This window comes from Fusarium odoratissimum (assembly GCF_000260195.1).
Source record: "Fusarium odoratissimum NRRL 54006 unplaced genomic scaffold supercont1.4, whole genome shotgun sequence".
Lineage (NCBI taxonomy): Eukaryota > Fungi > Ascomycota > Sordariomycetes > Hypocreales > Nectriaceae > Fusarium > Fusarium odoratissimum.
Genome location: NW_022158690.1, coordinates 1,851,498 through 1,879,481, shown reverse-complemented (window position 1 = coordinate 1,879,481; position 27,984 = coordinate 1,851,498). Strand labels below are relative to the sequence as shown.

Genomic DNA, 27,984 nt, shown 5'->3' with positions numbered 1-27,984 from the left:
TGGGAAAGAATGTGTACAGATAGCCTATCAATCACATTGAACTCCAGTCATCCAAGTACTTTCATGGCCAATTCTTTCTTATTATTGCGCGTTTCAATGCTGGTGATCCCATAATGAGGCAATTCAGAACTACCCAAGACTGGAGTGACTTTCAATTATGCTCAGAACAAGCCACACAAGCAGGCTAGTTGGGGAGAGAAGAGCAAGAAAACAGTCGACTATCCATCTCTTGGGATATTGGCTGTCAATGAACTCGGAAAATATGACCTTCATTATTACAATCTCAGAGTTGTTACATTTGTTAGGTGAAGAGATATATTCCAGGGTATTTCTAAGCCTCGAGGACTGGACGCTAGCGGAATGAGATAGCCGCCAAGCTTATTCCAGCACCGTTCGTTATCTAGAACAAGACTCATATCGAGAAAGGCACTTCCAGTTTTTAGTTCTGGGGTTGGCATGGTGAAGTTACAATTGAGCGTTGCCAGTGGAGCTTGGAGTTGATGTCTGCGATTACAGTTATTTCCACAAGTGCCCTTCTCTCAATCACACCTGGACCCTGTTCAATGGACATATCGTCAGGTAACATGACTTATACGCGCGGCAACACGTTTGATAATCCATGAGCTTAAACGCAACGTCAAACATGGCTCGTTGCAACAACTCGGCAGTTAACTACAGTCACAACATCGTTCTATCCGCAACCCCTTGCCGACGGAGCAAACGTTACACTCATCACTTGTGAACTTAATATGAATGCCACAACTGGACGTTAATGCCTTGTAAATGTCATGACGTTATTATTATGCCATCTCAGCTGAACTAGTGTAAGGCATGAATAAGGCTGGGAGACCACTGGCACTTATCAATACACAAACTCAAAGGTAGGTAGTTTCAGATATCGACGCCGCTCGAATTCATGTTCAGTTGAGTGTCCCTTGATGGGCACCTCCGAGGAGCTAGTTAAAGCTCAACGCTTGTGGCTGCCGATGAGACAAAGCTTAGCATTCATGCTGTTCAGGCACCACGCCTTGAGTCCCTTTAGGCTCGCATTCTTTTGCCAACTTGGTCCTCGAGGCGCAAGCACTGGACAGTTCCTGACACTTGCGAGGTCTCCTATTATGTCGTTGACGTAACCATCGTCCTCGATTCATGTTCATCCAGACTAAATCTTATCGGAACTGTCATCAACCATGAGAACCTCAGTTTCAGCCCAATCTCACCCGGAAACAGACAAGCTTCGATCTATCTATCACCACCAGCATGTCATTCCAAGTGCGTTTCAGGCAATCAATCGCCATCCCCAACCGAGTCAGCTACCGTTTTTTGTTGCTCTCCTGTCGCAAACCCCCCCAAAAAACCTCCGTTAGTCAGGACAAAACCCGTATTCTGAAACCCAAGCGAGAAAGTTTAAATGACGAGAACAGCCTAGGTTACCGGCTCTCTGGTCAACGAAGCGAAGGGGATCTTCGGAGGGAAGGTCTGTTTCTGGCCATGGCTGAAACGGTCCGGGATTGCCCCTGGTGAGTCCTTCTCGAAGAAAGTCGTTGGGTCTAGGGATGGGAAGTGGGAGATGGTGCAGAGGATGGGTGTGTGTGTTGGATGATATTCGGATATGGGTTCTTTTTGGGGGATGCATGGAATGGGTTGATTGGCATGGGATTTTATGCACTTCTGCGGCGTGAAAGAGTCCCCGGAGTGTGGTAAAACGTGGTAGTGACAGGGGATTTACTGCTGCCTCGTGAACCCTGAAAAAAAGATGTATTTTTTCGGTATCTCTCACCGTTTTCTCTATCATCTCGATGACTTCTTGTCTCAGCCAGCCTTGACATGTTCTCAAATCGGGCATAGAGATGGTCCTGGCAGTGGGATAAGGATCAGGTCATCACAGCGTGAACTGGAGATCAAAGCGCAAGAGTCATGCAAGACAAAAACCGTCCAGAGTCCGGGGCACGGCACAGACACGGATTTGTATCTAGGACAAGCCTAGTTGAACCTAATAGAGAAAGTCCGACGCCACGCACATGGTCAATATCCAGTAAAGGCTGAATGAGAGTTTACCAACTGGAGAGTAAAGAGGAAAGGTTGCCATGTGGGATGGGAAAAAGGGCGTTGTTAACGAGAACTGAAATGAAATGACGGAACCGAGGGAGCGTTCGGGGAAGATTCCCGGTGGCAGGGGGGGTTTTATTGGGGAGACATGGGATTTGTGAAAGCTGGTAAATGAGCAGTGATGAAAAACAACGCAAAATGCTACTGAGATATGGCTCTGTAGTTTGGGGATGTACCGTAATATCGGCCATTGTAGATATCGGCCAAGTTCAGCAAGACCCTGTGCCGCCCTTTCGTCCGAATTGAGGTAATCGTAAAATGGTGCGGAATGGATATGCAAGATTGAGTGCATTACCACGACCCAATTCATTAGCGTGTATCCCAATCGCTTAAAGATCTCCTGAACAAGTTAACTTCGACGTTGAGAGTTTCTCGGGTCGTTAATATTGTCCGTCGACTGGAATGTTGAAGGCGGCACTTTTTCACATGAGCCATCACATTCGTGAGCCCTTCTCCCGAGCTTCCATTCGAAAATTCCATCCCCCCTAATCTCGCTGCAACCTTGGCTGTTCTCTAGACTGCGGTTGACTGGTTCCGCTTCGTTTAGCCAGGAACAGAACGACTGGGATCAAAAGAGCAGTCGGAATAACCCCCCGGTGAAGCACCAAATTTGGTTTGGGTCCGCCGGGGGAAGACGATCCGGCCCGATGATATCAAGGGTCAAAGCCATTCTTGGTACCAAGCTTCTGTTTTTTCTGTTGTGATTGTTGTGAGGAAAGGTTCTTTTGCCTGTCGGGTCGAAGCTGTGGATACTCATCGATTAGATCGACGATGATGCGAGACTTCGGGGTGAACTTGTGAAGAGTTGACAAGCCGTGAGAAAGCAGTTCTGTTCATTATTCATGCTTAAACTCTGATATTGTTTAAATAAAGTTGTGCTGTGGAAAGTAACGTCACTAACAAACCATCATGCTCGTGCGTGCGGGTGAGGCGCGGATTGACGATGCACAACATTAAAAGACATGCTCGCACAGACTCTTAAAAGCCCACGCTATTATCATCAGGCGACCAATAGACAGAGGAGTCCATTTCATGGGGGAGAGTCAGCAGAAGCTTGATGGAAAGAAGAAGCCGTTACGAGCATCCAATTCCAATCCAGGGGAGGTCAAAAAACTTGGGGCCTTGATCCTAAATGACAAAAATAGTTAGGTAAATTATGATAATCTTAGGCAAGTTACTCTCAGGTTAGGAGGTTTCTTGTAAGGCCTATTTTGTCACTTAGGATCGAGGTACCAAGTTTTCTTGCTCCTAGGGGGCAGTAGGTTTACCCCTGACTTGTGCTCACTAGTCCCGGGTGATTTACCAGTGTAAATTGTCTCTCCCTTGTCAAGCGTAAGACTAGCCCCGGTGTTCCTTTTGGGACCAAAGAGGGCAGGCCGACCGCAAGCTATTGGGAAACCGAATAATGCCCACACACGCGCGGTTGTCACTGGGCCGTGGTGCGTGGTCAATGCTTTGGTAGATCAGCGAACCGGATAATCTGCACAAAGATCCTGGCTTGCATCTCGAAGACGGGATCGACAAGAGCTAGTGGATCATTGAGAAGGTGTTGATGGTACTCGAGTCAGCGCAAAGTGTGCGAACAATGAATACGTAGACGATAGTGAGATAGGACGAAGGGAGAGATGGTTGACGAGAGATATGTGCAAAAACGTACCTGAATTCCTACAGGGATCATGCACCGGGGAAGAACAAGGGTTCAATGCGACAGTGTGATTGTGCCTGGGAGACTTGCATAGAAAATCGCAGGGCTTGACAGTAGAGAGTGACTTTGTGTGGGTAGGATTGAGGCTGACTCGGAAATCTAGCAACATTAGCATACCCAAATAGGATGTTGTGAAAGGTCATAAATTGCTCAATTGATCGAGTCATTATCACCACTGAACTCTGAAGTTGACTTATTCTGCATCTTAGGATATTGTATCACAATCACATTGCATATGTCTTGTTCAAGAGTTCAATAGTTCTCCGGGCCGTGGCTGTCTCTGATGCCACGTGCGGTTCCGTCCCTTGCCATGTGCTGTGAGATTGAAGTGGGGGAACGAAAGAAGATGAATATGCGTAGAAGGAGTATCCTTAGAAGGAGTAATAGAGGCTTGTAATGATTGAATCGATTGATGAAGCAAACACGAAATCGCTATCTCGTTTGCCTCATGTCTCATCTCAGTTCCAGAAAGTCATGTCTGGTTGGGTCAGGTAGTTCCTTCCTTGACATCTTTCGATTCTCAAGATCGAATCACCACTAAATTTGACAGGTGTGCTTTTTCTTTGCTTTTTCTCTCTTTTTTCTCCAGCATTTTCGAATCATTTTCCTCTTGGCACACTCGTCTCATTCGACGATTTCTGCCGCTTGTCAAGTCAGTCATTTCTTTTTCTCGAAGAAAAGCCACTTTTCCTCTTTTCGTTTGACGTCCCGACCGATTGGCGTTGTTTATCGTAAACCGCCAGTACGCTTTAGCCTAGGGATACGATGCAGACAGACCCGATACCGAATTGGTTGCCTGCCGCCACTTGAGCCTTTCTTTTCTTTTTTAGCTGCTTCTATCGGTTCATTGTGGAGTTGATCTCGTCTGAGTGCACGCGCGATTGTGGTGGACATTTGACATTCCAGAATGTCTCACTTTACAATTCGACTTTATCGTTATTTCTTGTCTCGCTTCGTGCCGATCATCTTCCGGGCGGTTATTTCGAGATTTCAATTCCTACAGTGATGGGCTCATTGTCGATTAATTGTGCTCGGCCTCAACAATTTCTGTCTTCAAGTCCGCCTTGTTAGTGCTTGATCTTGGACAGTCCGTCACCCACTAACATCGACGTTATGCGAATGTACCAGGCGCTTAGCAGGCTGTCATGAATCTTTCATGACTCGTTGCGTCCATCTCATTTCCGTCTTCTGGCTCGCCGTCAATCAAGACGAGCCGTCTCCAATAGCTTAGTTAGTTTGCCTACCTAGCTGAGTTTGGCAATTCCAGCAAGGCTGTCAGTTAGCAGCACATCCCATCCCATCCATTTTGCAGCTGCAGCAAGGGTTCTTCTTTACGGAACACTATCCTCTTCTTCACCTTGAAGCCAAACCCGAATCAGCCTCGTTCTACGAGATACGCCATTGCATCATAAAATGCTTGACCGTGTCGCCAAGAGCATTTCGCGATTCATAAGGTAATCGACATGAACGGAGCCGCTTCATAACCGTTCCCCAGTTTTGAACCTAGCAAGATCATCAACAACGACCAGGTCCAAGAGTTGCGGCTCGGCGAACAATCCGCAAAGTTCAATTCCCCGCCAAAAAATCACAGATACACCAGAAACCCTTTGACTCGTGAGACCCGTTCAGAGCAGACGACCTAAGCAAGCTCAGCAACCCTCGAATTTCACCAGTGCAAAGCCCCAAAACCACCAGCGAGACCACTAACTGTGGTGCAGTGCTAGGCAGAGCATCCTTCTAACCATCCCTGCGGATCCCTTGTACCCTGCGCGATCGCCGACGGACTCAGGGGCCCCGAACGACGCTCGGTCACCTCCAACTCTCGTAGGTCGCTCATTGCTTGGGCCGCTGTTGGGTCTAGCTCCAAGCCTTCAAGCCCCCGAATCCCCGCAGAGGAGTCGAGGGTCCCCCCCTGACGCCTCTTTTTCTCCCACTCGCTCGACACTGGTAGGGTCCTTGTACCGGTGTGGATACACTTTGACTGCCTCTGCTCATCTGTTCCGAGATGCCTGGGCCTCCCTGGTCAGTCAGTCAGTTCACTTCACTCGACTTTGGCTTGTTAGTTTTAGCTGGCTCTGGCTCTGGCTCTTGGGTCTTTGGGTTCCTCAAAAGCGCCGTGCCCCGTCTTCCTACCCCCATCCCCTTCCCTCTTGTCTACCGTTTCTGTTTTTGTCGTTTATAGTTTTTTTTTGCTTCTGCAGAAAAGAGACTTGTTAGACGCTGATTCAGGTCCTGTCAGATCTCAATTGCTTGCTCCCTTGCATCAAAGACACGAGGTCAACGCCCGCGCATCCCGCGCTGTAGCCGTCGAATCATTTCTCGCTTCGTTCCGATCCTCGACGCACCCACGACCAAGACGCAGACGCACCACAGACGCTCGTCCCTCTCTCACCCTCTTCCGTCCGCCTCTGACTGCGCGCCCACTCACGGACCCTTCCCCTCCAGTCCAGTCCCAGTCCAGTTCAGTCCATCGCTCTAAGAGGCCCCACCTCCCCGAAGCCTCAGCTTTCTCGTCTGGTCTTTCTATCAGCCCAGATCAGTTTCTACATACAACAAACACGAATTTCCTCGATTCTGTACAACAGCTGCGTAACCGTTATTTCCGACAAGCCCGCCAAGATGGGCCTGTTTTCTCGTAAAGACAAGACGCCAAAAGGCGACCAGGCCATCAACACCTCCCAATCCAATGTGAGCGTAAACTCGCATTCTTCGAGCTTGAGATCTCCTGCTCCTGGCGCCAACCGCAACCCCCTCAATCGAACTTCAGCTACTAGCACATCCCCCGGTGGCCCAATGTCTCCAGTCAAACTCCCAAAGATCGATCTCCCTCGACCTCCGGACCCCCAGCTCGACCCTGCTGGTTACTTGCGAAGTCTTGGTGCTGTGAGAGAGCGAAGCAAGATTGTCACTGACAAGGCGCTGCGCAATGAGTTGAAGCATTTCGATGTGGATATGGGCAAGTTTCCCGATGTGGTTACTTTTGTTACAGGAATTATCAAGGTGAGTGACTACGAAAATCGCCAAATTTCTAGCTAACAGCTTGCAGCGAGACTATGATGCCCCCTTCCTCAGCATTCCTGGCCATGGTAGATACCAGCACTTTGCTGTCGGAGGTCGAGATCGCATTGCCCAGCTTCTTTCCACCTGGCCCACCAATGTGGATAACACAGAGCGATGCCGACGTTTGATCGACCTTTTCCTAGTCAGCGTGCTTCTAGATGCGGGCGCTGGCACTTCCTGGCAATACAAGAGTAATGAAAATGGCCGCGTGTACAGAAGATCAGAGGGAATCGCAGTTGCCAGCTTGGAGATGTTCAAGACTGTGAGTACAGATTTTTTGTCGCATTACAAGATGCTAATATTGGCAGGGATTGTTTTCTGGAAACCCCAACAACAAATTCCAGGTCGACAAGGATGGTCTCAAGAATCTCACTGTCGAGAAGCTCGCTGCTGGTCTTCAATCAAAACCTGGCAATGAAATGGCTGGTATTCAGGGTCGCACCGATCTTCTGATCCGCCTTGGAGAAGCTTTAGCCGCTAAGGACGATTTCTGGGGCTTTGAGGGTCGCCCTGGATGCTTAATCGGTATGTAACTTTAACGGCCTCCCGCGACAAAGCTAATCGTTTTTAGACCATCTCCTCGGCCACCCCTCAACACAAGCTTCGTCTATGCTTATCGTTCCCCTGCCCGTCCTGTGGAACGTCCTAATGACTGGCCTCGCTCCTATCTGGCCCGCAAACCGAACCGCGATCAACGGTGTCTCCCTTGGTGACGCTTGGCCCTGCCAGGCTATGCCTCAACCTGGCGCATCTCCCAAGGTTTCCGCTTTCCCCAACAGCTCAAACGCCGCTGCTTGGGAGTCTATCCTTCCTTTCCACAAACTCACCCAATGGCTCACCTATTCGCTCATGCAACCGATGCAACAACTCCTCAAGATGCACTTTGCCGGAACAGAATTGCTCACCGGTCTGCCCGAGTACCGAAACGGTGGTCTTTTCGTCGATATGGGTGTCTTGAACTTGAGGAAGGATGATTTGGAGAGGGGTCTTCAGAACTACAATGAGTGGGTGCAACGGACAGGCGCAAAGGGCGTCGAGGTAGCACCCATGTTTGAGCCCAGTGACGATGTCATCGTTGAGTGGAGAGGTGTCACAGTCGGTTTCCTCGATATGCTGTGCGTCGAGGTTAACAAGGCACTGAAGCCAGAGCTGGGTGGAAATGAATTGACTTTGGCGCAGTTGCTAGAGGCTGGTAGCTGGAGGGTAAGTTTATTCCACCAAACAACATGCCCCGAAACCACAAAACAGTACTAACTCTCATTCCAGGGCGGCCGCGAGATTGCCGAGATCAACAGACCTAATACCAAGGAGCCCCCGATCCTTATCGAGAGCGACGGCACCGTATTCTAAAAGAGGCGCTGTTTTATTACATATGCCCTTCTTGGATGTATTAACTGAAATGAACATTACGGGAAACTTGGGGGGAATAGAGCGTGAAGCTTACAGTTTCTTTTTTAACCTCTCTTCGAAAGCATTCAAAGCATTTATTCAATTAAACCAGAAGATGTGTTTTCTTTTGCCGTATGCAAAATGGCAAAAAGGTGGTGGTTTTATTTATTACAATACACAGCAGATGAATTGAAATGGAATGGGCAAAAGGGAGCTGCGGGGCGGAAAAGGAACCTTGGCAGGGGGTTTGCCTAGTTTTATAATTGAGACATAAGTCAAGTCAAGTCAAGTCGTTAAAGGCGTTTACCGCTTAATTATTGAGTTGAGTTGAGTTGAGTTGTCTTTAAACAGATTAATTGGGATGGTTAGGTTGTGTTTCTATTACATCGATAGATACATGCAGACACTTTTATATCCAGTCATGCAAAAGCCCCCGCGGTATCATGTCGCTCCCCTCCAATGCCTATTATACAATGCCTGATCCAGTTGAACAGTGTACAAGTTTATCCTTATTTTACAGTTATTTGTGATACAATTGCTCATCGCTTGTACTTCTTCTCAAACTCATCACGCTCCAACTTTCGTCGCATGTTCTCGAGCTTCTGAATCTGCTCCTTTCTCGCCTTCTCAGCTCGCTCCTCAGCAGTACCGCTGTACTGATTTGTCATGTTGCCGACTTGGTCGGAGACGCTCTTCTTCATGTTGTCAAGGTTGTCGGTGAGACGCTCACGAAGACCCTCGATACCCTTGGCCTGAGTGACGCGGGGAGGCTTGTAGACGGGCTCCTCGATCTTGGGGATGGGAAGATCGAGAGCCCGACGGACGGACTCGTTGTTAAGAATGGCGGCTGTGACGAAGGTGGCAGCTCCAGTGGAAACCATCATGAGGTTGACACCAGCGCCGAGGAAGCTTGTAGCGAATAGGGTGACTGCGCTCATGACGTAGACCATGTTCTTCATCATGGCCTTTTGCTCAGGGGGTGTGTATTTAGAGTTGAGCTAAATTGATGTTAAATAGAATCTCATATAGAGGCCGGGAATCTTACCTTTAAGGTGCCGACCAGGAGAACGGTACCAGCAAGAGGCAGGGCGTAAAAGGGATCGGCAGCCGTAAGGTCGGTGAACCAGGCCCAGCCAGCGTTCTCCATAGAAGGAACTGGGATGTGAATCATGCCGTTGATGACTCGGAAGAGACCAAAACTGAAGGGAATCTGTACAAAAGCCCAGAACATGTTCTTGACCTCGGTGCCGTATTCCTTTCGGACCATGTTACCAATAAACTGTCCTTTTTGAACCATCTCCCGATCACCTGTCTGATAACCCTTCTTCATAAGCTCCAGACTTTCCTTGGCTCGAGGATCCGCCTTCATCTTAGCCGTAGCAGCACTGAACTTGACACTACGAAGTTGAGGATAGATCATGATGACACGTAATAAGAGCGCAGTTGCGACAATGGAGCCACCCCATCCAAGACCGGTATACACATGGACGTGTTCGAGAACCCATTGCATAACTGACGTAGGACCCCAGCCATAGTCGAGGCCAATCTCCTTCAGGAAACCAATGTTCTCGGGCATGGTGAGAATGCTGGGGTTGGCAAGGTCGGCAATGCTTTCGAGGTCGAATTCGGAGGGCAGAACGGAAGATGGTTCGGCAGACTGTGTCACATCTGCGAACTTATCTGCGGCAGGAGTAGGAGCTTCGTTGATGGGTGTAGGATTGATAGTCTCGGGAGGAGTGGGAGCTTCTGGCGTTGTGACGGCTTCAACAGCTGGCTCTTCTGTCTTCTTCTTTCCATAGATGTTATAACCCCAGAGCGAGAGTTGCCTTGACGAAGCAATGCCTCCAAGAACAATGGGCGCAGCAATGTTCCTGACACCAACTCTTGTCCCAGCCGTAAGAGGTGTGCGAGCGCTCTTCATCGCTGTACCGAACTGTCGAGCATCGAATTTTCTACCCAGGGTCCTTGACATCTACAATTGTTAGTGTAGTCTATTAATTGGTCGGAGAGAAACACACAGAATGGCCACATGGCCTCTGGAAAGCGCCCGAAGGCAAAGAGCGCACAATTCCTCGGCTAGGAAGCATTGCGGCGGTGATGAAGTGGGATGGGTCGGACAATAAGTTGCGCGATGTTGCTGGGAATTTTTTGGAGGTTTTCCGGGGACCGGCGGGTAAATGTCGGGTTCGCGATAGTCCGTCGCCGATGATCTCCGAATGACCTTGTCATTAGGCCTCGGCCTGTGACGAGTCGATTCGGGAGGATTAGAGTTGCGAGATTGATTCGAGTGGTTGTAATTGACGTCGCTGCGTTCGAATGAGTGATTTTTACATTTTGAACCACCGGTGCAACGAAACGCCACAATCCATGTTCCTGTCTAATATATAATCTCAAATTATTTAACATGATATGCATTCATCCGTCCCTGCTCTTTCGTAGATGATTCATAGCGATGAGTGCGTCTTGGGCGTAATGGATAAAATCCTTAAGGTGAAGGGTTTCCGACAGTTTACTCCAGGCTTGCAAAATCGTCCAGCGAAGGGCGAGGAGCATATGACTTTTCTCGAAGCTCGATACCAGGTCCGATAGGGTGAACTCTTCTTCGCGAGAGGGGGAAGACCTGGATTTGTTAGCAGGGCTTGATAAACTTGGAGCATAACTGCGCAGTATGGCATACCTTTGTACCTCCCCATCCCAGCCTAAAAGCAGCTTCATGAGCGAAGAGCTCTCCAAATCCAAGCATCATGCCGTTGACAAAAGGTAGTAGGAGGTTGATAGCAGCTCCTCGTATCAACGACCACACTGTTGGGGGCTTGTAGAGGATGACGGGTGAGTTTGACGATGGAGGTGAAGAGAGATCATCGCCTGCAGAGTATAGTTCGCTGTCGGAGTGCAATGTCACGCCGGACTCGGCGAGGTGGTTGTGTTCGTCGGACATGGCAGGCTTCGAGATGTGAGCGCTCGTTCGGATAAAACTAAAGGATTAAATGGTTTGAAGCTCGATTGTTGGTCGTTGTCGGCTTGAGCTAGCTTCTGAAGAGGTTGTTGACGATCTCGGCTTCTCGACCGTCGCGCTTGCTTCCCCCAGATCCTTACTAAGGCTGCAGGACGGGGCAGAGATGGACCTGACTTCCGTTGAAGTGGTGAGTGCGGGTCCCCACTTGTGTCATGGCCCAGTCAAGGAAGGTGGGGTGAAGGAGTCCACCGCCACCAACCCAGAGCTTCCTTTGCTTCGAGGTGACGAGCAAGCTGCCTGCCTGTTGCTAGAACCTTCATTCATCAACAAACGCACTTTGGGATTGACGTGTCTTTTTATCTTGACTCAATCCCCTCTAAATTTACCAAAGCTCCTCATAAATCTGCGACTTCTGAAAACTTGATCAACACACATCTCTACTACCCCGCCTTCAATCGTCAACATGGCAGACCACGAAGCCCAGATCGTGGAGTTTGCAGGCCTGAGCGGCGCAAGCCCTGAAGAGGTTCGAATTTCTCTGATTCGCACCGAACATTCCAGCTAACGCGCCCAAGGCCAGACAGTATCTTGAAGCCCACAACTGGGATCTCGCCGAGGCCAGCAATGCTTGGTTCCGTGATGCCGAAGATGATAACCGCGACACATCCACAGCTCCCGCTGCCGCTCCTGACAACTACACGGGTCCTCGAACCCTCGACGGCCGACCAGCTCCAGAGGCTGCCCGCAGCAGCCAACCGACTCGCAAACCTGCCGCATCACAACAGAAGAAGAGGGGGGTTGCTACTCTAGGATCTCTCGGTAGCTCATCCCACCAACACGATCATGGTGATGACGATGATGACGATTTCGACGGCGAAGACGATGATGGACGAGGAAACCTATTTGCCGGTGGTGAGAAGTCTGGATTGGCTGTTCAAGATCCGCACCAGGAGGGCGGTCCCAAGAAGATCATCAGTGACATTCTCGCCAAGGCACGAGCGTAAGTCACTGAGCATTTGAAGGTGAATTTAGCTGACAGTTTAGCAACGCTCAACGCCCCGAAGCCGAGAATGAGGCTGGCCCTTCTGAGCCCAGTCGCTTCCGGGGAACTGGACAGACACTCGGCGGAGATGGTGTCGAGAGCCGCAGCATTCCTGATCCTCTCGGCCCAGCTCGCTCTTCAAACGCCGAACCTCAAGAACGAGTTCTTCACATCTGGCAAGATGGTTTCAGCATCGATGACGGTGACCTTCGCCGATTTGACGACCCCGCAAACCAAGCTGACCTCGCCCTGATCCGAGCTGGTCGCGCACCTCTTCACCTCATGAATGTGCAGCATGACCAACCCATCGATGTCAAGCTTCACCAGCACGACACACCATACCAGCCACAACCCAAGAAGTACAGACCTTTCGGTGGCTCTGGTCAGCGACTTGGAGCTGTTGTCCCTGGTGTTGAGGGCTCAAGCTCTTCCCCTGCCCCTGCCGCTTCTTCCGCCGCTCCGTCGTCATCCAATGCTCCAACTGTCGATGATGCTCAGCCCACAATCATGATCCGAATCCAGATGCCCGATGGTACACGTCTACCTGCTCGTTTCAACACCACCCACACTATCGACGATGTCTACGGTTTCGTACAGGGAGCATCACCAGACACACGATCCAGATCATGGGTTCTTTCCACAACATTCCCCAACAAGGACCATACCGATCGCAGCATGGTTCTTGGTGAGATGCCCGAATTCAAGAAGGGTGGTACTGCCGTTGTCAAGTGGACTTAGATATGGAAAAATCGGCGTTGAGGTTGATTTACGGACTGGCCAACAAATTCAGATGCTAGCATTGACTTATAGAGGTCATGGATAGAATCACGGATAGCTAAAATGCGAAATGACTTGTAAATGAGTCTTGTATGCATGTCTGTAACTGATACTCAAAAATATCACCTAGAGTGGTATCTCAACACCTAACGCCAAATAACAAGCCATACGCCGTGATAACTCCGATCTATGTGGTCTTATCAGTTTAGGCGGCAGCAGTGGTGGTGTTGGGAGCTGGAGTTGCGGGACCATCCAGAAATCTGAAGTGCTCAATGGCGATCTGACAATTGAGCATGGCAGCGTTGAACCGAGCTTCTCCGGGTGGAAGAACAACCATGAGATACGTGTTTGTCGTGAACTTGAGAATGAACAGACTAAATCGATTGCCGGCCTTGTGCTCCATTCGAATGAACTGCTCGGCGTTGCGCGGCGTACCGGTGAAGCGCGAAATACTCTGCTTGAAATGCTTCATGATGTTTGACATGCGCTCTAGTCGATCCTCAGTCGGGTTTCGTTGTCCTTCAGACGAAGTCCAGGATGATACGGCAAGGAACGATGTGCGCTCGAACAGCAGCAATTCTTCAGCTTCGATGGCGAGACCCAGGTTTGCGAGATTTCGCTCAATCACCGAGAGGTTAGGCACAAGGTCATGAATAATCGACGCCCACGCTTTATACAAGCTCTGATCCCAAATCGACGTCGCAAACGGCGTGAGCTCAATCGACGACGCAGCAATACCGACTGAATTCGCATACTCGAAGGTCTTCTGTCGCACAACCCGAATGCGCTCATCGTAAACTGACTCACGTGCCGTAGGGACAACGAGATCCATCTTGTGAATGAGGATGTAGATCTTTGCGGCGGGGGAGTATTGCAGGAGCGCGGAGAGGATGGAGACGTAGGTTGCCAAGTCGCGGTCGACGTCGCGGGATTCAATGTCGAAGACGTAGATTAGCACGCCGACGTTGGAAAAGACGTGGACGCGCTGTTGCGAGAGATAGTTCTCCATAAAGGCCTCTTGACCACCGCAGTCCCAGAGGTTGAGGGTGAGGTTTCCGAGGAACTTGACGTGCGAAAGATCGATATCGATAGTTGCGCCCCTACATAATCAGCTTCAACCCCCATACCTAGGCAACGGGGGACTTACAGTCTTCGTGTATCGCGGGCGATGTAGTTGCTAAAGATAATACTCCTCATGCTTGACTTGCCGGAGCCGGACTTTCCCATGAGGAGCACCTTTTTCTTCTTGGGCTTCTTGACTTCGCCGAGGAGTTCGGGGGCGGGCTGGACCTCCGAGAGGGAGGTGTCGATGTAGGAGGCCATGATTGGAGGTTGTTGTTGGTGATGATGGAGGTTTGAAAGTTGGAGTGGAGGGGAGGTGATGGAAGGTAGCTTAGCTTTTGGCGCTTGGGTCTTTGGGGCTTAGCGCCCGCCCCCGGATAAGGTCAGAGGATGAAACGTCTTGGCTTGTCTTCCAATTGCTGTAGTCTTTTTGAAAGTTGAAGTCATAATAGTATTTTTACTTGATTTTGAGTACTACGAATTTAATGCACCAAGTCACTGTGAGGTTTGGTAAGAGCTTCGGAATACCGCGTGCATGAAATCATGGGATCTCATCTAATCTGCCGTATCTTGTACCAGCCAACATCAGATATCTTGAGCATGTCCATAAATAGACCTCGATTGACAACACTGTTACGTATATTTTGTGCCTTCAATTGCAGTTTACATATCAATTTTTGGTTATGGCGCCATGAATTTTGGTCAATGCCGCACAGATCCTGGATGATGCCAGGGGCAGATGTATTAGTTTAGCATATAATATTGTAGCAACACTGAGCGGTTGGATAGGACACCGAGAACGCAAGATCTCAAATAAAATTCGAACACTATGACTGTATCTAAAGGCTCACTCTCTTGGTGATGTCCGTGTACGACCACATTCTCGTTGACAAAGACTGGGCCTTGCCCCAAAGCCACTTAAAGCACCAAGGCTATACTGTAACATAACAGCCTGATGACTCTAAGATCACATCCAATCAGATGAAACACAACGTTCGACGTTACACCTCTACGATAATTCGCAGACAATATAGCGGGAAATTTCCAGGCTATACTACTGGTGAAGCTATCGAGGGGGACAGCTCACACCAACATCACTCCTTATCGCCAGTCAGACAGTATTTATGCATTCCACGCAACTTACTCATGAAATTAGCCTATCAATCGGTCTTTTTAAACACTTCTTTGGTTCATTACACACTCACTGAGTGTTTATTTCTTATACATCATTTGACACAGTAGAGATTCGTGGAAGGCTTCGAAATTTTGTTCAGCTGAGACAAGTTTACTCACCAGTTCGTCTAACCTCATCACAAAATCTTGTATATGAAGTCTTAAACAAATGCTCAACCAGGACATTACTCTCTGTATGCTCTAGGAAGGCCCTTCTAGTGATATCTAGCATCAAATTAAACCTTTGGTCCTGTTCTTTTCGACTTCTATGATGGTCAATTCTTGAAGTTCTCGAATCATTTAGCATAATGTGAGTCAGTATCCATCGAACAACAACCACATAATGTCCAAAATTGTTTTGTAAGATTAAAACCAGATACCAGTGACTAGCCTTAGCTTTCTCACCGCTCTCTTGAATCATTATACGCATGCAATCCCTTCGCCAAAGTGTTGATCACCCAAGGCATAGGGTAACACTCCGCCAACCAAGCGAAGGTCACTGAGCTAACGGCACCATCCAATCCCAGACTGTCTAAAAGCCAGGAAGGGAAACACGAGAGTGCGCTAGAACTGTAAAAGTATAGCTTGTTTCGTCTCTCATTCAACCATATTGAGCGTACGGAGTAGAAACCAGATCAACAGCATCGAACATAAAAGCCATGTATAAAAGATAAAATGCAGTATATGGGTATTAAGATATAAGTCAAGTCTAAATGCCCCCCCGTAAATGTTCATCATATAACTCCAGCTACTCCAAAACCGAATAACGCCTAAATCATCGCTCATTCTCCCTGAGAAAAAGACGGCCTCCCCGTTGATGGACCCGCCGAAGCCTCGTCGTTACCTGGACTCACCGACCCTGTGAGTATTGCCCATACATTTGATTCAGAGCTCTTGTGGTCAACGATATCACTACAACAGTCAGCCTCGAACTTTCCCACCATAAAGAGAACTTACATCCTGTTATGCTCGTCCCCTCCGTAGAGGGCATGGTCGTCCAGATAGATGAGTCGGCGAAGACCATCTGGATCATTACCAAAGCTCAGAAACTGAAAGGTAAAAGCGGTGTCACCAAGGCCTTTCTCTTCCATTCGCTTGATCACATTCGTTATACAGGCTTCTACACCTTTTTCTTCTATAGGACCGCCACCCTCCCATATTCCATCTGTCAATATGATAACGCTTGTTGGTCTTTTGGGATCCACCATATTAGCATCTGCGAATATCCGGTTGAAAGAGTGCTTCATATTGCAGAAGGTTTCTGCATCGTTACCACGGAACCATTTCCGTACTGGATTGATGAACTTGTCCATTTTCAGGAGAAATCGAGGCCGACGTTCTATGGGGTATTTTATGTCTGGTTTTGAGGCGAAGCGGATTTCTGGACCATTTTGATCAATTTTTCTGACGAGCCATACCAAAACTTCCATCGCTCTGAGAACCTCGCGCTCCCTGTTGCGCATCGTCACAGAATCGTCTATTATAAAGACGAAACGTCGGCGCCCCATTCGATTGCAGAACTGTTCGTAACCCTCCAATGCTTCTCGCTTACCATTGTTGCTGCGGTGAATGACAACATCGCCAATAGTAAGGTCCCCATACATGCCCGCTCCGTTCTGTTGTTTCTGAGGAGTGAGTCTGTGAATGTCAACGGAGGTCTTGGCCGGGCTATTGGCATCAGGAACCGAATTGTGATGACTATCTTGAGTAGAGAATGAGATGCCAGGATGCTTTGGAGAACCCAACGAATGCCCAAGGTTGAACACATTGGCCGATACCGCTGACACAGGGGAAGATTTATCTTCCAACTCAGCTACAGCTTGAACATCACTGTGGCTCCATTGAGTTGATATGTGTCGACTAATTGGTGTTCCGTTATTTGAAGGCATTCGGGTATTGATACCAAGAGGGCCTCGCTGGTGCATGTTGGGGTGATTCGTGGCCATACCGACCTGCCTCGAAGGTCCTGGATGGGAGAATGGCCGTTGATGAGGAGTTTGATCGGGCTGAAAAACAGAAGAGGCTATATTCACTGGCGACTGAGTGAGCATCATGGTGTGGTGGAAGCCGGGTTGAGGTAAGGGAGGCGCGCTATAATGCCCTGAAGGGGGGGCAGGGTGAAAGAGCTCCCGGTATTGTTCCTCAAAGGCCTTCCAGATAAGGTTGGGGTATTGTCTTTCCCGATATGGCACAAGCATCCAACGCTCGACGAGACTGCAGACATTTCGTGATAGGAAAATGGGACCTTGTAGCGCACCGAGCGCAGCTGAATGTGATTTCACAACACAAGTAAGCGCTGTGGAACTGTTATGGAAACATTCGCCAAAGCTACCATCGGCAAGAAATGGCCAGTGTGTCAGGATCTCTCTTCTGCGATCGTTGGCAGCTTCATCAAGGGCAGCCGTACCGCCAGCAACCCAGACAATTGCTTCGCTGATGACACATCCAAGAGACCAAACATCGGAGGCTACTGGAACCTGCATAAAGCCCTTCTCCTGGTCTCTGTAAAACCTGGTTGCTTCGGGAGAGCCTGTTGTAATTTGTTAACGTAGTCCAATAATGTGAGAGGAGAGTAGTTACAATATGTCCTGTTTCCGTCATTATCCTGGAAACTGGATTCATCCTCATCTATTGGTCGATTGGGTGTCGCAGTGTCGAAATCGGCAAGCTTCATTTGGAAGCCATCCGAGTACCGTCCATCTTGACCAGGGAATACCAAGATGTTGGCAGGTTTGATATCCCGGTGAGCACTACGACATTAGTAACAACCAAGAAAATTGGGAGTGTCACGTACAATCCTGTTCGTTGATTCCTAGGGCCGCCTCCAAGGTTTTGTATCTTGTCGATGGCTTTGGTGAGACCCATCAAGCCGTATAAGAAATACCGCCGCTCTTCTTCCGTGGCTGGTCTTTCGTTGCGCTTGAATAATTCGAGAAGGCTGCCTTCACTCGCATGCTCCAGGATCATGAAACAGCGATTGTTCTGTTCAAACGAACCAAGATATTTAACAATGTAATCGCAAGACTCGATCGCGGCGAATGCGTTGTATTCCTTGATCCATGCATCTCGCAAACTCTCTCGTTCTCGTGTGCGGTATTCTTTAAAGACGACAGTACCCTACTCATGTTAGTTGGAATGGGAGATGCGGAAGAGGAAATTTACCGTTGAACTCCATTCGTGATCGAAGCATTCAGGGTACAAGTTCACAACTTTAATAATTGATTTGGAGTGGTTCGAATCAGTTGTTATCGTGAAAGTTGTTTTGATAGGTAATATTTGCCGAGGATCGATGTATCGCTTATCCATGGGGGTGTGTCTCGAGAATATCAGAGGGCAGAACATCCATTGGTTCTCGCAAAACTCCTTCATGTCGTCGACAAGTGCAGGATCATCGCCGAAACATTGCGCATTGAGTAAAGGTAGTCGCTGGTCCTGATAACCATTGGAAGTGAAGTTGTTGATGAGGTATGTCCTCCCGATGTACACCAAAATGGAGAAGATGTTCAAGTAGCCATTCTCAATCGTCGTGGGAAGAGCGTGGATGTTGCGATCGATCGCTCGAGATAATCTTTGCTGGCCACTTTTCCTCCACCATCTGGCCGTGACAGCAGGGCTAATAAACCTGGTCACAATGTCGTTCCCGTCAAGTCCCGGTTGCGATTCCTGCCGAACATATCGTATAAACTCCTCATTGCGCTCATCGCGCGGGCGCTTTCTAGGATTGAACATGGCGGCTATTCAATGAGGACCACAAGAGTCCGGTGTGAAAGTGAAACCAGCAATCTTTCTGGTCCAATTGCGTACAATTTAGATATGCAGAAGAGGAGAATATTGGTGATGATGTTGGAAGGTAAAAGTGGTGGAAGTCTTTTCCGGTAAATTATTTAAGGTCGCGGGAAAGTGGTTCGCATAAAAGGCATGTGCGATCTTCTCCAACGAGGCACTTTCAGTTCATGCCAATTCGGGTCATCAACTTTCCAGATTAGTTAGGAAGGGTGTGCATATGCAGCAAGGCTCTCTCCTCTGCAACATTGTATCATGCCCACCACTATCTGGCGAAGTAGGCTGTGTTGAAGATGCCTTAAAAAGCGAAGCCACTCTTTGTCTGCCTTCTCGTATGATTTGGATCTCTAATCCGAGGATCTGTACCTTGAAAGTGGCTGAGATGGAACATGGTGGATATAGTTCATCATGAGGAGGCTTGTTCGAGACCAGACGGCAGAGCCTCACACAAGAGTGAGAGAAGAGAGATGGTGTGACAGGCACATCGGCGCGGGGAACTAGGCTGCAGCCTAACATATGATCCCACAAATGGACATGACTTGACATCACCAGGCATATCCTGCTTTGTGTAATAATCGCTGAGATACATGTTATTCACGAGCTCATGACTTGTGTCAAAAAATCTATTGTCTATAAAAGGTACAGATAGGAACAAAATAGCGGGAAATGAGATGGAATCAGCATCCTAGATTGTGTTTTGTTACTCTAAGATGCGTATTTGACTCTTTCGCTATGCGGCCTGCGCAGCATGAAAAGAATAATCATCCAAACAACAATGGTCACGATCGTGATGGTAGCGGAAAGGCCAAAAAATAGAGAAAATATCTCCTTGTTCAGTCTCCATGGCGCCTTTGCGTTCACTTGAGGCCATTCAAGAATGCCGCTCTGAAAGAAAGACTGCAAATATAATTAGTTGTTGCAAGATGTCCAAGGAGACAGTGACGTACAGCCATGAATGTTCCAGGGAGGAAAATCAGAGTCACAAAAGTGATGATATGCATTGAGCTCGTCTCTCGCTTGGTCTTGTTGGCGATATTCTCCATATTCCGAGTCGATAAGTGAGCGCTCTCTGCGTAGATCTTGTTGATCTGAATGGTTTTGTATTGGAGAATGGTATTGTACTAAGGAAGTCAGTCCTGAATCTCTCAGTGTTGAAGAGTGAATTACCATTTCTTTGCTCTCCTTGACGAGCAATAGCAGCGCATTGAGCTGCGCCTGATGAGCGTCGATATTGGCCTCGATATTTCGAGATTGCCGACAATATTGAAGAAACGAGTCCTCACAACCCTTCTTGATCTCTTTCAAAGCGGGGAGCCGATACTGAGTCATGAGGCACTGGTAGTGCTCGCGGATCTGTCTGATAACTTGGCTGTTCAGCTTGAGAACCAGGAGCGCTTCTTGAATCGTCTCCAAGCCTTGTTGCAGTTTCTGTAGCTCGTCAAAAGAAAACACTTCAAGCCTCTCGAGTCTTTTGACTCGGTCATTGAGATCACCCCACGGATCCTCTTTTTCATCGCTTTGACTGCGGCTCGTCCCAGATTCGAGACTCGTCATATGCGAGAGCCTTTTCGAGGGAGACCCAGCCAACCCTGTTATGATTTTGACGTCTTTAGTAAGTGCCGACTCGTCTTTGATGGCAGGCGTTCTCGCTTTGTCCACAAGTGGTTTAATTGCATCAAAGAGTTCGTTGATGTAGAATATCCAATCATCATCGCACCAATCAATCAGCATAGTGAGAACCTCAAGCGAAGACGAAAACGCCTGTGGAACAGATTCTAGAACGCTTGATCGGAGACATTTATTCTCAGCCAAAGCCTCTTGGAACAGTTCCTCGTTCAGTGAGTTGCCCTTGCAGGTCACCCAAAACGACTGTCCGTTTTTAATGTCAAAGGAATGATATACTGCGAGTTGTCGGACTCCCCAAGATCTGTTCGGGACGGAGGTGGAACTCTCGACGGATCTCAAGACAAACGAATACCTAATTTCGCGTCCCGAGAGACCCATTCGGTCGAGAGGGAGGATATCATCCTCAGGCGAGAGCAAAGTATTGTCGTCATTGAATTGAGGAAGATTGCACCATTCCTGAGCAGAGTGCGATCGCCGGAAAGAGTAGAGACAGCTTAGAAACGAAGGTGGGATTTGTTGATATGTGCAGAGATATTTGAACATCTTAACTGGACATCTGACTTGATCTTTGGAAGATTTGGACTGGAGAGACCTGAATTTGTTAGATCCGGTGCCCAAGTACAGACCAACGCACTTACACGTATCTCATCTTTGGGACTTTCTTATTTGGCTGTAAGCGAAGTAATAAATCTTCCATGGTCTTGATATCACCCGAGAGTGATTGACAGTTGCATTGAGTCATGCAATCGCACGTTTCGAAGATCTTGAGACAAGCATTTTCAGGTCTTGGGTGAAAAATTCGAGCCGCTTCTCTATTCCAAGTAGTAGCTACTGCTTGCCGGGCTCTGGTACTCCTTCTGCTGGGAGCAGTTTGAGGATAGTTGTGAGAGGCATCGCATATCCTGTCGAAGTAAAGTTCCGGTTCGGACAGCTCCACAGTAGTGATACTATTTTGGGAGGACATGATAGTATATGGCAATTTGATAATGAGCTAGTGCTTGATGGCTTTGTAGATTACTCGGGACCAAGCTATTTTATTTCCTTGAAGAGAATTCCAATTCCACAAAGCAGGGATCAAAGAATCGCATAGCCTAGATCATATGTAACGGCAAAATTTGATGAAAACTGCCTGATATTGGTTGTGCTCAAAAGGGGATTGGCAGTGATGTTTGTTGATGGTGTGAATGAAGATGGTAGAGATAGACAATGGGTATGAGGCCAGGTAGGGTACTGACATGTAAAGTGGCTGAGCTCGAAGGCGTATACAACAGCCCTCATGTAACCCGAACTGAACACTCAGTATTGCTCATATGCGTAAATAACTAGAAGGAAAAAAAAGGCAGGGATTCACATTGGGTATTGCGAAAAGATATATCAGGAATGTATTGTAGCCATTGCGTGGTTCATGGCGCTAGATCATAGATTTCGTCTTTCTCAGCCTGGTCCAGATGTCAGCTGCTGGGTTAGAGACATCACAAGATATACAAATGCAAGAAGACAACCCACTTCAGTCAAGGTCCTTGGAAGATAGAACACAAACTCGGTCCCTATATGCTGGAGCCACGGATCAGCTTCTGGTTCACGAAAGCACTGCCACTCCCAGTGACCCGACCTACGCACCTCGACCTCAATGCTCTGGTCATTGAACTTGGCCCGAAGGTGCTTTCGTACATCCTCTAGCCGCACCTTGTATGCCACAATAGAGTTGTGCTTCATGGTGGCAACCAAATGATTGGTGATTGTGCAATGCGGTTAGATTCTGGTGACGGAGTCTTTGTTTTCTCAGTTCTGTATCGCGCAAGGTCGCCTTGGGCGTTTTTGTCGCCTGAAGACAGTCTGCCTTGAGGATGGTTGGGGACTGCGCCAGGCATGTCGGGCAGGTTGCTAGATATTCGCTCTCCCGATGGCTGCGGCTCAAGATAACGCGGGGCTTGCTCGGAGTATTAGAGGGCGATTGGTAGATCCTCGCTGGACAGCGCAACGGGCTGGGCTTAGGGGATCAGGCTCTCGGATCAATTGCCTATCAAGTTCGAAGTATGACTGCTGTACGCCATACTGCAGCTGAAAATGTGCCAAGAGAGGCACAAGCGGCAAGGGTGGTTGAAATGATGGACGCTGTTGGCTGATAGCCTACCGGTCTTGGGGCGATGGCTCACATTTTGGTCATGCAGGTGATTGCGAAGCCAACATGCAGCGAGGTGCAGCCTGATGTGACTCTTCTTCGTCTGAGCCTTAATTCGCACCATGAAAGACGAGAAGTGGAAGAAACATAAGATGCGAAGGGCCTGCAATGTCTTTGTATCGCTTTTAGTGTTTAACAGTGCCGTTGTCAATGTTTCATCACAAAGCGGCTATGAGCAACTGCCTCAAGGATGACCCGATAACTGTCGAAGAAACTGTGAATCAATCACCAGTTAATTCCCGGGCAGTATACACCAAATCTGTGTGATTCTGATCAAATACTGACCGAAACATCCTTTCTGGGTCCTGTGCGTAACCGTGATTGATGGGGTGATCGAAAATATGTGTAATCTTTCAGGTCGAATTTGTCAGCAGCGTCGACGTCGGGTTGATGATCTCGATATTTCGGATCGATGATTGGAGAGGTTGAGAAGACCAGGCTCTGGACACTTACACAAACAACGTATCTTGAGTTGATGCTGGAGATTTGGGCAGTGCAGACAGGGCTTTCACTTTGTGCAACAGTTGTTGCGTAAATCGTTTATAATTAGGTGGGAAGTGTAGATGTAATGCTCAAACTCAAATGAGGTACTTGAAATTAATCATTGATGTTAAGAAATGCAAGTTGAAAGCGAACGAAGGGAAGACACGGCCAGTGAACCAATGTGGCCGTGATGGTGGTGCAATGTTTGGGAAATTGCGTCCGCAACCATTTGGAAGTTGTGGGAAGACCAATTTTTGCATCGTCATCATAAACCTCAACAGGATCCGTTCAATAATTTCTTAAGTCAGCTTCCAGACACTCAAGTCACTGACCCTAAAGGAGATTAAACCAGCAAGAGCTTCATCCTGAGTTTGGGACTGTCCGAACTCCGTTTCAATTGCCGAGATTGCTACCTGTCGGACACTTTTTATCTCAGGGCCCCATCGAAATCAGGCTGAGATTGTCAATTTTCAGGCGCTGGTTACACCAGTCAAATTGAATGTCACCGAGGATGGTGGCAATGGCTTTGTCAGGCGGGGAAACGTTGAAGTCTGATTCCGCCCTACAAGGCTGCTTTAAACACAAGCTTTAGCTGATGTGGAGAAACAAGCTTGGCTTCGTCCCTGGATTGAATCCGTTTGGCATAACCTTCTTAAAACCGTCCCAGAAGCGAAACCAATAACGAGCGCGTCGGTGCGAGCCGTCATTAATCCTTTCATTCAAGTGCCGTGTTGGAACGGACACGGACTTGGGCACGAGAACCCAGCCACAGCCCGTTCCTCTTGAGATGACGATGCAACCCTGCAAAGTCGAGATATAGCGCTGAACTGAACCTGCATCGCCACACCGACACAGAAAACTCCACTGCAAGTGCCCTGAAACCAAAGCCGAGTCCGATCTCTGGCTTCAGTGTCACAGCCACATTCAAGATTCAAGTCCGCTTCTCAACCAAAACAACTCAATCTGTGGTGATCTCTTGACCTACGGGCACGGTGAATAGAGGAAAATCATCAGATCCGCCTTTGAGGTAACTTCAATGCGATGAAAAGGATAAGCTAGGATCCATGAGTCGTGGATCTAAATGAGACGTTTTCCCCGCCGTTGAGAAGTTTAATGATTCAATTTCATCAACGCTAGCATCAAAACAAACCGTTCAAACTGTGTTCACAATGGCTTCGAGATCAGATCCAAATGTTCCGTTGCTCAAGACGTGCCAGACGTGTTTTCATGCCAAGATTCGATGCGAGAAATCACAGGAGTCTGGAAAATGCGATAGGTGTTTGCGCTTGAACAAGACATGTGTCTTTAATCCATCTCGGCGACGAAAGGCTTTGAGGCCTGGGTGAGAATTTTGCACTTTGTGGTTTGCAATTACTAACTTGGGTCAGGCCGTCAAGGAATCTTGAAGCTGTGAGTCCTACAAGATCGAGGTCACCGTCCTTGACCTCGGCCAATGCGACTTCAGCAAATGTCACGGATACTTCACCTGGTGTGTCCACGACACCAGCCAGCATTGATACCGAAGCATCTCACAACCCGTTCTCCAGGGGATTATTGCCATTTGAGAAGGGACAAGAGTTTCTTGATACTTTCAGAATGCGCATGTCGCCTCATTTTCCGTTTGTGGTGGTTGCAGAGTCGGTAACTATTCAGGGGTTGGTTCAAGACAAACCAACGTTGTGTGTCGCGATACTCGCGGCAGCTTCACATGAGGATCTCAAGCTTCAGCAAGAATTAGGCAAGCTCTTCAACGAAATTGTCCTTGTCAGGATGATAAAAGGGCCCTTTGCAAGCCTGGATATGCTGCAAGGGCTGTTAGTGCATTTGGCTTGGTGAGTTAAACGTCTCTTCACAGTTCGTCGCTAATGGTTCAGGGCGCATTTTCATCAAGGAACCATGAAGTACACCCAGCATCTGTCACTTGCAGCAAGCATCATCTCAGACATGAGACTTGATCGGCCGAGAGTTGCAAGTCTATGGGCTTTGAATCGAGAGAGTAAGCATGGGTCTGGTGAAATGACGCACGATGAGATGAGAGCTTTGGCCGGGACTTATTATCTCTCTTCCAGGTATGTCGTACAACAGCCTCCAAACCATATCTAACAGGCAATAGTTCGGCTGTCTTGCTACAAAAATCGCACCACTTTCGATACTCTCCATTTATCCTCGAATGCTGCCACAAGCTCTTATCCAGGGGAACTGCTCCTTCTGACAGACATCTTCCATACATCATTTATCTTCAGAAGCTTACCGAGGAGGTCGACGATGCAGTGATTGAAGCCATAGGAGCCATTCGAGGGTCAAGACAGGATAAACTGCCTGCTGAGCTACATAGAATCAGAGAGCGATATACGTCGACAAAATCATCCTTGCCGTTTCCGCTCAGCGAGAGTCGTAAGTGCTTGTTCCCACCAAGGAAGAATCGCTTCTGACACATCTAGCCACAATTCTTCTGCAATTGCATGTCCTTGACCTGCTTATCTGCCAACCTTCACCGGATGGCGTCTCATACGGCCTAAATGGCTTTCAAAGTCTTCAACAGGGCGCAGACCGAAGCCGTCTTCTAGACTGGCTCTCACAAAGCATGTCTGCTGCAAAGTCCCTCATAAGCGTGATCCTCCTTCTCCCACAAGGTGACGAAGACACGATGCCCAACATCGGCTGGATCATGCTATACTGTGCAGTCTCCTTATCAGTACGACTCGATCTTGTAGCAGCACAACCCGAAAATGCACAAACTGCGGGCCATCTTCGACGTATTCTCGACATGCCTCACACCCTTCGTCAAATCGTCCTCCGCATGGAATCAGCGTCAAACTCAAACCCTGGTGACGGTGAATCAGATCCATACTTTGGTCTTGCGAGAAGAGCCCGGCGTATCGAAAGGTGGTATCTTGAGCGATGTGGTCCTGTCGAATCGCCTGAAGTCGGGAGTCTTTTCGGATCTACCGAGACGTCACCATCAAACCCGTTCACCGCAGATATTGGACTCACCCCATCGCCTTTTCAAGATCCTGGCTTGGTGCCGAGTCTTCAAATAACAGGTGAATCAGATGATACGTGGATGACCAACATATTGGCAGATCTCGAAGTTGATCCAGGGATGGAAAGCTTGCTGTTCACCGGACCTTTTGACTTTCTCGGTGAGCGTCAACAATAGCGTCGAGGAATGGCTTTATGTAGTTTTGTACGGATACGGATAAGGGGAAGCGTCGGAGTTGGTGATGGCAATAAAATTATGCCCGTTGGATATTTCATTTGTGTTACATATTACATCCCGTATACCGCCGGACCAATACCCAAACTCCGTCTATGTCTATGTTCATGTACACCGTTGACTATTTTTTACCCTTCTTTCCCGCAGCCTTTTTATGCTTCTCTTTGCCCTTCTTGATGGCATCGACGAGCTCCTCGATCTCGGCCTCCTTTTCCTTTTCAGTCTTTTCCTTGGCATTCTTCTCATCGGCAGCCTTTTTGGCAGCTCTCTTCTTGGCCTGGATCTTCTCGACCTTTTCAATTAGAGCATCGCTCTCTTGCCACAACTTCTTGGCGACTTCTTCATCCTTGACTTCCTTGCGCGCAAAGTCGACCTCCATACACTCCTTGATGAGCTTTCCACCAGGACCTCGAGCAAAGTCTCCGTCCATGGCGGTGTAGAGGATAGATTGGGCGGCCATGTGAGGAGACTTGAGGAGGAACCAGGGAACCAAGTAGCCAGTGAGATAGATGGCAAGTCCCCAGAGAGATCCACGCGTCAACCAGCGACGCGTGCTGGGGGTTCGGGCAAGACCAGGGTCCACAAAGACTACTCGGGTGTTGTTGGGAGCCTTGTCGGGTCGTTCGTAGGCATCGAGGTGCTTCTGGAATGCTTGACCAAAGACGTTCATGGCGAGTTTGCTGCGAGCATATGCCGTACCGGGACTCCAGTTGGCCGTTGAGACAGGCTCCTTGAGGGATGGTGATCCAATGTAGGATGAGCAGGTGGGAATAATAACTCGAACATCTCGATCGATAGGCTGCGCTCGAAGAGCCGGGCTTAGAATACCGAGTAAATGGAAATTAGCCAAAAAGTTGACCATCCACGTCTCCTCAATACCCTCCTCCGACTCCTTCCTCTTTCCACCAGGGGGAGTCAGGGCAGCAGCGCACAGAATAATCATATCCAACCGTCGAGGCGGCGCATTATCAATCCACTTCGTCGCAAACGTTCGAATACTGTAAAAGTCAGACAAATCGACTTGTTCCGTGTAGATCATCTGGTTATTCGTCCTCTGTCGCAGATCCTGGATATACTCGACGAGGAACGGATCCGACGGAGGCGCCTGTGTGAGCAGAACCAGCTGTGCGCCCTGCGATGCGAGTCCGAGGGCCGTTTGGGCGCCTATACCGGACGTTCCGCCGGTCATCATGACGACTTTGCCATGGAGGAGACGCGGGCTGGGATTCTTGCGGCCAGAGGTCCAGATTTTGAGGAGGGTTAGGAGGGTGAGGGTCAGGATGGTGTAGATTATCGTGCGGCTGTGCTGGCGGACTTGTTCGGGGATGCCATTTTCGAGGATGCCCAGGAAGAGAACGAGAGGCATGGCGATGAGTTGATGTGGTGTTGTTCAGCGCATGTTGGAGGATCTTCTGCGCTA

General features: G+C 48.7%; 11 protein-coding genes across 12 annotated transcripts; 3 read left to right on the top strand and 8 right to left on the bottom strand.

The window, feature by feature from the left end:
- Positions 1-765: 765 nt before the first annotated feature.
- On the bottom strand, positions 766-2,168 carry FOIG_03840 (uncharacterized protein). Its single transcript, XM_031201866.1, has one exon. It carries the CDS (start codon positions 1,844-1,846, stop codon positions 1,364-1,366), a length of 483 nt encoding a protein of 160 aa, XP_031069390.1. The 5' UTR covers positions 1,847-2,168; the 3' UTR covers positions 766-1,363.
- A 3,639-nt stretch (positions 2,169-5,807) lies between these two features.
- On the top strand, positions 5,808-8,957 carry FOIG_03839 (uncharacterized protein). The gene is made up of 5 exons (XM_031201865.1): positions 5,808-6,814; positions 6,861-7,136; positions 7,183-7,399; positions 7,446-8,077; positions 8,141-8,957. The coding sequence occupies exons 1-5, from the start codon at positions 6,434-6,436 to the stop codon at positions 8,222-8,224; spliced, it is 1,590 nt and encodes a 529-aa protein (XP_031069389.1). The 5' UTR covers positions 5,808-6,433; the 3' UTR covers positions 8,225-8,957.
- Positions 8,803-10,350, bottom strand: FOIG_03838 (preprotein translocase subunit YidC; the record flags this gene model as incomplete). Its single annotated transcript, XM_031201864.1, has 3 exons — positions 8,803-9,261; positions 9,309-10,235; positions 10,282-10,350. 3 exons carry the CDS (start codon positions 10,348-10,350, stop codon positions 8,803-8,805), a joined length of 1,455 nt encoding a protein of 484 aa, XP_031069388.1.
- A 422-nt stretch (positions 10,351-10,772) lies between these two features.
- Positions 10,773-11,201, bottom strand: FOIG_03837 (mitochondrial import protein 1; the record flags this gene model as incomplete). Its single annotated transcript, XM_031201863.1, has 2 exons — positions 10,773-10,883; positions 10,941-11,201. The coding sequence occupies 2 exons, from the start codon at positions 11,199-11,201 to the stop codon at positions 10,773-10,775; spliced, it is 372 nt and encodes a 123-aa protein (XP_031069387.1).
- Positions 11,202-11,466: 265 nt separating this feature from the next.
- On the top strand, positions 11,467-14,014 carry FOIG_03836 (uncharacterized protein). The gene is made up of 3 exons (XM_031201862.1): positions 11,467-11,745; positions 11,795-12,219; positions 12,264-14,014. The coding sequence occupies exons 1-3, from the start codon at positions 11,683-11,685 to the stop codon at positions 12,997-12,999; spliced, it is 1,224 nt and encodes a 407-aa protein (XP_031069386.1). The 5' UTR covers positions 11,467-11,682; the 3' UTR covers positions 13,000-14,014.
- On the bottom strand, positions 11,551-14,454 carry FOIG_03835 (uncharacterized protein). The gene is made up of 2 exons (XM_031201861.1): positions 14,186-14,454; positions 11,551-14,138 (listed from the first exon to the last, which is right to left on the bottom strand). The coding sequence occupies exons 1-2, from the start codon at positions 14,359-14,361 to the stop codon at positions 13,244-13,246; spliced, it is 1,071 nt and encodes a 356-aa protein (XP_031069385.1). The 5' UTR covers positions 14,362-14,454; the 3' UTR covers positions 11,551-13,243.
- A 1,463-nt stretch (positions 14,455-15,917) lies between these two features.
- FOIG_03834 (serine/threonine protein kinase) lies at positions 15,918-19,474 on the bottom strand. 2 transcript variants are annotated; one of them, XM_031201859.1, is made up of 5 exons: positions 18,436-19,474; positions 18,068-18,390; positions 17,854-18,023; positions 16,231-17,803; positions 15,918-16,185 (listed from the first exon to the last, which is right to left on the bottom strand). In XM_031201859.1, exons 1-5 carry the CDS (start codon positions 19,000-19,002, stop codon positions 16,056-16,058), a joined length of 2,763 nt encoding a protein of 920 aa, XP_031069383.1. In that variant the 5' UTR covers positions 19,003-19,474; the 3' UTR covers positions 15,918-16,055. The 2 variants fall into 2 exon arrangements, with proteins under 2 accessions (XP_031069383.1, XP_031069384.1); XM_031201860.1 differs by having other exon boundaries at positions 15,918-17,803.
- Positions 19,475-19,761: 287 nt separating this feature from the next.
- On the bottom strand, positions 19,762-21,646 carry FOIG_03833 (uncharacterized protein; the record flags this gene model as incomplete). Its single annotated transcript, XM_031201858.1, has 4 exons — positions 19,762-19,953; positions 20,004-20,177; positions 20,224-21,274; positions 21,321-21,646. 4 exons carry the CDS (start codon positions 21,644-21,646, stop codon positions 19,762-19,764), a joined length of 1,743 nt encoding a protein of 580 aa, XP_031069382.1.
- A 439-nt stretch (positions 21,647-22,085) lies between these two features.
- On the bottom strand, positions 22,086-22,398 carry FOIG_03832 (uncharacterized protein; the record flags this gene model as incomplete). The annotated part of the gene is made up of 3 exons (XM_031201857.1): positions 22,086-22,121; positions 22,189-22,236; positions 22,303-22,398. 3 exons carry the CDS (start codon positions 22,396-22,398, stop codon positions 22,086-22,088), a joined length of 180 nt encoding a protein of 59 aa, XP_031069381.1.
- A 1,548-nt stretch (positions 22,399-23,946) lies between these two features.
- FOIG_03831 (uncharacterized protein) lies at positions 23,947-27,968 on the top strand. Its single transcript, XM_031201856.1, has 5 exons — positions 23,947-24,689; positions 24,736-25,179; positions 25,222-25,416; positions 25,461-25,741; positions 25,789-27,968. Exons 1-5 carry the CDS (start codon positions 24,517-24,519, stop codon positions 26,505-26,507), a joined length of 1,812 nt encoding a protein of 603 aa, XP_031069380.1. The 5' UTR covers positions 23,947-24,516; the 3' UTR covers positions 26,508-27,968.
- On the bottom strand, positions 26,445-27,972 carry FOIG_03830 (alcohol dehydrogenase). The gene has a single exon (XM_031201855.1). It carries the CDS (start codon positions 27,928-27,930, stop codon positions 26,686-26,688), a length of 1,245 nt encoding a protein of 414 aa, XP_031069379.1. The 5' UTR covers positions 27,931-27,972; the 3' UTR covers positions 26,445-26,685.
- Positions 27,973-27,984: the final 12 nt, after the last annotated feature.

Bases quoted from the DNA above. Each gene is read 5' to 3' on its own strand.
- FOIG_03836 (XM_031201862.1), top strand. From the start codon at position 11,683: ATGGCAGACCACGAAGCCCAGATCGTGGAGTTTGCAGGCCTGAGCGGC. The intron at 11,746-11,794 runs GTTCGAATTTCT...AACGCGCCCAAG, and splicing joins GCGGCGCAAGCCCTGAAGAG to GCCAGACAGTATCTTGAAGC. The intron at 12,220-12,263 runs GTAAGTCACTGA...CTGACAGTTTAG, and splicing joins ATTCTCGCCAAGGCACGAGC to CAACGCTCAACGCCCCGAAG.
- FOIG_03840 (XM_031201866.1), bottom strand. From the start codon at position 1,846: ATGCCCGATTTGAGAACATGTCAAGGCTGGCTGAGACAAGAAGTCATC.
- FOIG_03834 (XM_031201859.1), bottom strand. From the start codon at position 19,002: ATGTTCAATCCTAGAAAGCGCCCGCGCGATGAGCGCAATGAGGAGTTT. The intron at 18,391-18,435 runs GTAAATTTCCTC...TAACATGAGTAG, and splicing joins ATCACGAATGGAGTTCAACG to GGTACTGTCGTCTTTAAAGA. The intron at 16,186-16,230 runs GTAAGTTCTCTT...TGACTGTTGTAG, and splicing joins GGGGACGAGCATAACAGGAT to TGATATCGTTGACCACAAGA.
- FOIG_03839 (XM_031201865.1), top strand. From the start codon at position 6,434: ATGGGCCTGTTTTCTCGTAAAGACAAGACGCCAAAAGGCGACCAGGCC. The intron at 7,137-7,182 runs GTGAGTACAGAT...TAATATTGGCAG, and splicing joins GCTTGGAGATGTTCAAGACT to GGATTGTTTTCTGGAAACCC. The intron at 8,078-8,140 runs GTAAGTTTATTC...CTCTCATTCCAG, and splicing joins TAGAGGCTGGTAGCTGGAGG to GGCGGCCGCGAGATTGCCGA.
- FOIG_03830 (XM_031201855.1), bottom strand. From the start codon at position 27,930: ATGCCTCTCGTTCTCTTCCTGGGCATCCTCGAAAATGGCATCCCCGAA.
- FOIG_03835 (XM_031201861.1), bottom strand. From the start codon at position 14,361: ATGGCCTCCTACATCGACACCTCCCTCTCGGAGGTCCAGCCCGCCCCC. The intron at 14,139-14,185 runs GTAAGTCCCCCG...CTGATTATGTAG, and splicing joins GCCCGCGATACACGAAGACT to GGGCGCAACTATCGATATCG.
- FOIG_03831 (XM_031201856.1), top strand. From the start codon at position 24,517: ATGGCTTCGAGATCAGATCCAAATGTTCCGTTGCTCAAGACGTGCCAG. The intron at 24,690-24,735 runs GTGAGAATTTTG...AACTTGGGTCAG, and splicing joins CGAAAGGCTTTGAGGCCTGG to GCCGTCAAGGAATCTTGAAG. The intron at 25,742-25,788 runs GTAAGTGCTTGT...TGACACATCTAG, and splicing joins GTTTCCGCTCAGCGAGAGTC to CCACAATTCTTCTGCAATTG.